The 8,425-nt window shown below is 33.6% G+C and overlaps 1 protein-coding gene across 1 annotated transcript; it reads right to left on the bottom strand.

Moving 5' to 3' along the window:
- Nucleotides 1-1,385: 1,385 nt before the first annotated feature.
- On the bottom strand, nucleotides 1,386-7,125 carry LOC101255619 (F-box/kelch-repeat protein At1g55270). Its single transcript, XM_004228602.5, has 2 exons — nucleotides 6,601-7,125; nucleotides 1,386-3,589 (listed from the first exon to the last, which is right to left on the bottom strand). Exons 1-2 carry the CDS (start codon nucleotides 6,661-6,663, stop codon nucleotides 2,339-2,341), a joined length of 1,314 nt encoding a protein of 437 aa, XP_004228650.1. The 5' UTR covers nucleotides 6,664-7,125; the 3' UTR covers nucleotides 1,386-2,338.
- Nucleotides 7,126-8,425: the final 1,300 nt, after the last annotated feature.

The raw sequence follows: 8,425 nt of genomic DNA, 5'->3' as shown, positions 1-8,425 counted from the left end.
ACTCATGCTTTAAATTAAAGCTAAATAAAAACAATTTAAACTCACAATCTTGCAACTATTTAAACATCAATTTTTTCACTAGCTAAGAAATCCATCAGCATTTAACTTAACTCTTCAACCTCCATAGAAGCGCGAAAAACGCCAAAAATAAGCTTCAAATGGATCATCATCATCACCAAGAAAATTCATCAAAAAACATGAAGGGGTTGCAAAAAAATGGTGGAAATAGAGAGAAAATCGCGTCGACGAGGCACAAGTTCTTGGTGGAGGATGTGAACAAGTTGGCTGATGATTTCATCAAGAATTTCAGAAAACAACTTAAGTTTGAAAGAGAAAAATCATTCAAGCAATTTCAAGAAATGCTTAGTAGGGGTACTTAAAGAATACATATATGATGCTTTGTTTAGTTGTTTCTTGTTTCCATAAATGTTGTGTGTGTTTTTTGCTTTTTCTTGAGCTGAGTGTATATCGGAAACAGTTTCTCTACCTATCAAGGTAGGAATAAGGTTTATATACACTCGGCGCTCTCTACACCCCATTTGTGGAACTATACTGAATATGTTATTTGTTGTTGTTTAGTTCTTTCTTGGAATTGTAATGTTCTCAAGTTAAAATATATAGTATATTTGTTTTGTCATTCTTGTGAAGTGATATTGCCAAATGTGTTTATGTGAGTTAGATGCTCGTCACCAATTTAAACGTACAACAGACAAGTCGAGGATTTCTTGGTTATCAAAAGTAATATAATTAACAATAATAATGAGAAACTCTTATTGGTCCAAGAAGTTCACAAGCAGAATAAACACAATTATTTTCAGGATCGTTTGATAGAGTATATAAGAATAATGTCGAATATAATGTTTTAATAATATTGGTATTAATTGATATTAGTTATGCCGTATTTGTTTCCTATGCATTGTTTGATTTGGTGTATTAAAAATCACATCATTACATAATTTTTATAATTAAAAAAGAAGTATTTGTTGACAAAAACATCCTCCGCGAATATGGTGGAAGTGATGTGGAAAATGATTAAAAGGGAAACATGATAATGCAAATATTAAAAACCAAACAACATATTAGTAATACACAAAGCTAATGCATGCATTATTTTTTCCGCATGCATCCTACCAAACGATCTGTTGACATCTATGTTGTTCGGTCTCTCCACAATGTTATCGCATTCATGTTGGATCCTCCAAAAATGCACTATTTTTGAAGGATCCGAACATGCACCGTTCAACATTTTTCAAGAGTTCGAGCAACTTAGTTTAGTAGCATCAACAACAATATGACAGCTACGCCTCAAATCCCAAACAAGTTAGGGTCGGCCATATCAATCCTCAATAACCATATTTCCAGCTCATGTCATCATCAATTCATCATAATACCAAAACATTTAGTATCACATCTTCAATAAAAACAACTTTGGAATTACATTTAACCAAATGTCATCTAAAACATTACAACAAACGGGAAATTCGACGAATTTCTAATGCGAAAAACGCAACATGTAACTCTTTCAAGATTTTACATTAACCTTTGCAAGAATGAACACAAACTCAGGCATGTCATGCAAAATCTTGAAAATGTCACATCACTGAACCTATCAATACCTGTTTCTACAATACCTTTCGTCGAAAAGCACAAGCTTTAGGACATGACACGGCCACTACGTTCTAACCAACCGATCATAAGCGACATATTCAACAGCAGGGGCAGCAAGATCATAATGCTGGATAGCAATGCAACTCCTATTCCAATTATAGTGTACAAATCTTGAAAAGAGGGCAGAGAGAAGAAGCTAAGAAGCAGAGATTCCGGCTATATATCGTTCAAGTTCAATGACCAACCTATGTTCAAAATATGGTATCTAAGATGGGAAACTATCGGTGCAAGACTACAGGCCAAAAAGATACACAAAATATAGAGCTATCTGATCTTTTCATGCAAAGAAACAACCTCATTTTTTACTTCCAAACTCTGCGTTTGAACAGACGTTTGCGATGAGTTAATGGCAAAAGTATGAAAATACCAGAGAAATCCATGCACAAGCTGTTGGCGGTGAAATCCGACCTCTTCAACGCCATTATGGACAATCAAAACACTTCCACACGACAGGCACAAATATTACCAGGCTGAGAGTTATCTGCAGAGGCTGCAGAAAGTCATTTGGAAGTGAAAATGAATGATGCAACAATTTGGTTCACAAACGGAATGAGACATGTTGAGGATGTCAAAACTGCTTTAATGGAAAAGATTTTGTTCTTGAGATTGAAGAGGCTGAACCTATTCCTAGTTCTCGTCAAGAAGGACGACTAGACATTACTTACAATCCTCAGGCTTGTAGAACCTGACAATGCACAATATGGCTTTTCAACCCTCCTCGTCCTGCGATGCTTGACCATAAATTAGTAAATAGAGTTCTGAAGTGACCTTTACCAGCAATGTTCTCCCAAAGATGTGGGTTAGTTTCCACTTGTTTATCAGGGCTTGATACATCAACCATACTAATGCTCATGTTGTTACGAATTATACAGAGTTTACCATTAAGAGGAACCAGAGCTGCAGCCTCTAAAGCACGAGAACTTCCAAGATGGAGCTTGCTGTCAATGAATCTATTCCACGAATCTGAGGCTCCATCATATACTCTAAGTTTACAGCCATCACGACAGTCCAAAGCATAAAGGCGACCGTTCATGGAAATGCTTGGGTTGCGCCAACCAGCAACCATCCCATCAGTGACCGGGCTCCATCCATTGGTTTCCGGGTTATAGGCTTCACTCAGAACTTCTCTGTGGGATCCCAACCCTTTCAAAAACCATTTCCCGTCATAGATAACCCCAATAAAGGGCACCATAGCTGTGCTCATATCAGCAACAAAGGTCCAGCGGTTCCTATTGGGGTCATAAACCTCAGCTGAACGGAGAGTCCTTTGAATTCCTTCACATTCTCCACCAGCAACATAAAGACAATTGTTGATTACACAAGAACCAAAGAAATGACGTTTACGAAGCATGTCTGGTGCCCTGTGCCATTTATTTGTACGAGCACTATAAAAGATTACCCGTCGCATAGACCCCTTGATTGGATCTTTTCCTCCAAACAAGTAGAGATGGCAACCACTAAGAACAGCACAACCAAATCCAAGGGCTTCACTATATTCCCCAGGAAGAGGTGGAAGTGGCTGCCATAGTTGGTATGTTGGATCAAATGCATGCCATGAAATCCTTCCGTCACGATCTCTCTTTATCACGTATACCCACTCCTCTGCCATTCCAAGACTCTTCCTGAGAGAGTAAAAGAAATTTCCAGCAAGAAGCCGATACCACCTTTTGCAGACTAAACGGAGCTTGTTGTGTTCAACACGAGGAACACGTATTAGACAAGCAATTGCAAGATCATCTGGTAGACCAGGCAGAAGAGGTGACTGCACTCTTGACCTCTCTCTCCGGGAGTTTTTAGTCTTGTGTGCGTGAGGATTAATGTCCGGCTGGATGCAAATTTTTGATCCTGAGACAAACTTTCTTGCCCCTACTACTGTCTTAAACCCTGAGTCAACCTTGCAATAGCATGACACGGAATCAACCTGCAAATGTTTACCAATTAGAAAATGCACGAGTATTCTAGCAGCTGACAAGTATAGCAGCGGGGAATGCCTTTAAGTTAACAAATTCACTAGCAGAAAAACTGATATAAAAACAAATCATCATTCACCATTTAAGCTGAAATTGAGAAGAAGAGAGCTGGTGATATGCATGACTGTGAGTTTGAGAAAGGATAATGCCTGGAAAAGGTTACAGTAGTCTAAATTATGCAGTCCGAACCAAAGCAGCTTTTATAAGCTAAGAGCTTACATATTATCCCTACCAGAAAATATATCACCCACTTTAGTGATCATTTTACTATAAGGGTTCGGTTCGGTATAGTTTATAATGCATGCATTAGTTTTTTGTATTATTAGTACCTTGTTTGATACACTTTTTAAACCCATGTATGACTAATGTTTGCATAAGTGATATACTCTATTTGGTATTAAGGTATGTACAAGTAATGCATAAAAATCCATGATATTTGTAATGCAAAGGGTTTAATGCATGCATTAGCATGATTAGAGACTCAATTGCCCCACAAAACATTTTACACATCTTCGCCACCATATTTGTGGAGGGTATTTTTGTAAGCAATTTCATTTTTTAAAAGTTAAATGCATATTATTTTTAATACAAAAATCCAAACACAACATAAGGCATAACTAATACAAACATTACTAAACACCATAATCAACACTAATCTTATACGCCCTATCAAATGAGCCTCCTAATTTAAGTGTCAGTGAGTAGTGCTCACAAATCTACCGGTGGCGTATCTTGATGTGTTCCTAAGAAAAGGAATGTCCATTTATCAGAGTCTCAAGGGGGTAAGAAACACATAAGAACTCATGGGAAGCACCAATAGAAAACTATTGAAAAGGAAAAATTCTTTGAAGATACACAAGACAGGCACTCGCAAAAGCAAGTACTCAATATTTCACAAAAAATGAAGAGGATCACTTTATAACGGAAAATAAAAGATAACGGCAAATCAGCTCCATGTTATAGTCTTATAGACAATCATAAATGTCCTTATTTTTCCTCTATGCTGCTCGGACCCTCCAAAAATAGTTTCACTTATGTTAGATCCTCCAAAAATGCATGGATTTCGGAAGATCCAAAACACACCTGGCAGCATTTTTGAAGAGTCCGAGCAACATAGTTATTCCTACCGAATGAATGGAATCAAGAATCAAGATAACGACATGCAGCTATAAAGTTCAAGCCTTCATTGGCAATCACAGGCCGTCTCCGATAAGAGAAAGAAAAAGCTCACCCCATAGTAGAAACTTCTTCTCATACAATGTATAGATTCAGTTGAATAAAAAGCAATGTAATTGGAACTTTATTCACTTATCACAAATAATTGACCTCATTCAATCTTTAACCATGAGCCTGTGATGGGATACACTATTCCTGAAAGGCAACTATAGTCTAAAAACAGTTCAAAGACTCAAGTCAACTCAACATTCAATTATCTTTTTTCTAGTGCTAATTTGAAATAACACAGTTGTTAAAGAGTGAACTAATATAACTGCTAAGGAACTAATATCAAAGAGATCATCAGAAACGTGCCGACAACATAATAGTTGTTCATAACATATTTAATAGCCGTGGTGACCGGGCTAGCTTGTGCATATAGTTGTTCATAACTTTATAATGCTGCAGAGGACAAAAAGATGAATCTTCAAATTCTTGAACATGTTAACCCCATAAACATGTTGATACCAATAGAGGGGACAAGTTAAAAGAACCCCTTAAGAAGTTGCATAGTCAGCAAGAACTTCACCTCGACGCCTCCCAATTTTCATGCTAATAGAAGACCCAAAAGGACAAATTTAGACGGACCCAAAATCTATACAAGCTAAGTACCAAAAATAATCGAAAATTGAAACTTAACAACAAAAAGATCATCAGGGTACCTCAAGAAACAAGCTACATACAGGGGGAATCTTAGTAACTCGGTTACCAACTACTTAAACTTTCATCTTATTGGTGAGGGTTTGATTCCCCACGTTGTAATCCCCTCCCCCATTTCTCATTCCCCTACCCCCAGTTTTCAAAAAAAGAAAGAAGCTAAATACCAAAAATTCTTATCAAAGTAACTCCCTTAACAAGAAAAAAATCACCAGGGTACCTCAAGAAACAAGCTAAATACCAAAAATCTTATCAAAGTAACTCCTTTCACAAAAAAGTTCATCTGGATACCTCAAGAAACTAGCCAAACACAAACGATTGTTGCTTAGGTATCTACTTTACCAGAAGTTTCAACAGGGTACCTCAACAGTCAGCTAAATACCAAAAATTCTTGAAAAGCTAGCACCTTTACCATTACTTTCCATCAAGGTACCTCAAGAAACAAACTAAATACCAAAATTTCTCGTAAAGCTAGCTCCTTTACCATTAATTTCCATCAGGGTACCTCAAGAAACAAGCTAATTACCAAATGTTTTTGTAAAACTAGTTCCTTTACCATGAATTTCCACCAGGGCACCTCAAGAAACAAGCTAATTACCAAATGTTTTTGTAAAACTAGCTCCTTTACCATGAATTTCCATCAGGGTACCTCAAAAAACAAGCTAATTACCAAATGTTTTGGTAAAACTAGCTCCTTTACCATGAATTTTCATCAGGGTACCTCAAGAAACAAGCTAATTACCAAATGTTTTTGTAAAACTAGCTCCTTTATAATGATTGCTCCTTTACCATGAATTTCCACCAAGGTACCTCAACAAACAAGCAAAATACCAAAAAATCTTATAAAGATTGCTCCTTTACCATGAATTTCCATCAGGGAACACCTCAACAAACAAGCAAAATACCAAAATCTTATAAAGATAGCTCCTTTACCATGAATTTTCATCAGGGTACTTCAAGAAACAAGCTAAATACCAAAAAATCTTGTCAAGGTAGCTCATTTACAAGAAATTTCATCAGAGTACTTCAACAAAAAGACATTAATCAAACAAATTAACAAAAGAAAAGTCAAAAGTTTATGAAGACTCACCAGTGGAGCTTGAACTCTAAAACCCCTTTGTGCATTTGGAGACCTCTCAATTGTTTGGTCCATTTTTGAAATGAAAATTTCATACACAAAGATTCTGGTCAAATCCCAACAATTTCACCCCTCACAAGAATCAGATCAAGAAAACTAAAACCCAAAGAAAAACTTTGATATACCCTTTTTGCACTTTATACCCCTTTCAAAATGCCAACAAAAAAAAAACAAAAACACACAAAAAAAAGTAAAAATATTAGTGCTTGGAAGTTAGAACTACAGCAACTTCAAAACAGTGATAGGCATTTTTCTCTTTATAGACCAAAATTATAAACTGAAGATTACAGCTGGAATATAATCTTTTCACCTACTTGAAAAAAAAAATTAACAAAATCATTAATAGTACTACTACTATATTATTATTGGAATATTTATTAATTTTTCTGTAATCTGAGAAATTTAATTTTTTTTTCCTGTTTTTAGTCACAGGACAAGAAACATTAATTAATTGGGTCAAACTTAAAACTGTTGCCTATGTCCCTTGTGGTTATATAAAATATATATATTGAAAATGTCAGCACTAAATTTTAATATATGAAATTAAAAAAAAAGTTACTATCTTTTTCATGTTTGGTAACTTTAGGAAGATACAATTTGACCGTTCGATTAAAAATATTTATTATCTTGATTAATATATATTAATTATTAATATACAATTAAAATTTTAAATTTATCATAGAATATATATATAATTATTTATACTTTAAAAAGATAAAAAATAATTTTTAATAGAATCTCAATTTCAAAGAATGGCAAGAAAAGGCAAAAACAAGAAGATTATAAGAGACTGAATTAGTGTTAATATATGGAGGATGAAAAAATTTTATTTTAAAAATAATTTAACTTTAAATTTCTCATTATATATTTATAATCACACAATTGGACAAAAAAATGTACCAATTAGATTGTTGCAATTTCATAAACACATTAAAGATCATTTAACATATCCTATTATAGTTTTATAATTCATTTCTTTATACATAGAATAAAGATTTGCTAACAACATGAGCTTATAAAAAATAAAAAAAATTCCCTAATAAATAGCTGAGTGGTTATAGTAAAAAATATTAAACAATTAAACTCTCTAGACTCTAATTTTTTTTTAAAAAAAATTAATTAGTAAAAATACACATAAAATTATTTCGAAGAAAAATAAAATTAATGACTTTAATTAAGCTATATTAATACGAATTATGTTTATTGAATTATAGTAAATTATTCGTTAAATTAATCAAAATATACGCAAATTAATTCTGAGGGGAGGGGTGTTTCCACTAAGCAAGATGCTTGTGTAATATAAATTTGATGTAAACTATAATTAACATAAAATAACTCTTTGAGTTTACTAGGAAATGATGACTAACAATATTTTTAAATTTTAATAATAATAGATGTCTCATTACACTATAATTAAGAAATCTTAGAATGGAGAAACTTTTTCTTTTCATGTCTATTATTCTATTTAATTCAAATTAAATATAAATTAAATATGATATGACTCAGAAATTTAATATTCAAAACACCCTATTTGTTTTTGCACTGTCCAATCAAAGAAAATCAAAAATAAATAATTATGAAATAAATACAAGAAATTATAGAAAAAGTCAAAAGATTTATTATTTATTTTGTGGTAATGTGAATTGTACTCCAATTTTAAACCAAGTAACAACCTCATTTATTTGAAATTTCATTTATATATAGGTATCTGGTAAATGTTTTGTCAAGTTTTTAACGATATGATATTTTTTAAAAAGATAAAATATTTATTTTTTTG

This window comes from Solanum lycopersicum, chromosome 1, assembly GCF_036512215.1.
Source record: "Solanum lycopersicum chromosome 1, SLM_r2.1".
NCBI lineage: Eukaryota > Viridiplantae > Streptophyta > Magnoliopsida > Solanales > Solanaceae > Solanum > Solanum lycopersicum.
This window is presented reverse-complemented; position numbering and strand designations above follow the sequence as displayed.

Bases quoted from the DNA above. Each gene is read 5' to 3' on its own strand.
- LOC101255619 (XM_004228602.5), bottom strand. From the start codon at position 6,663: ATGGACCAAACAATTGAGAGGTCTCCAAATGCACAAAGGGGTTTTAGA. The intron at 3,590-6,600 runs GTGAGTCTTCAT...AAACATTTGCAG, and splicing joins TTAGAGTTCAAGCTCCACTG to GTTGATTCCGTGTCATGCTA.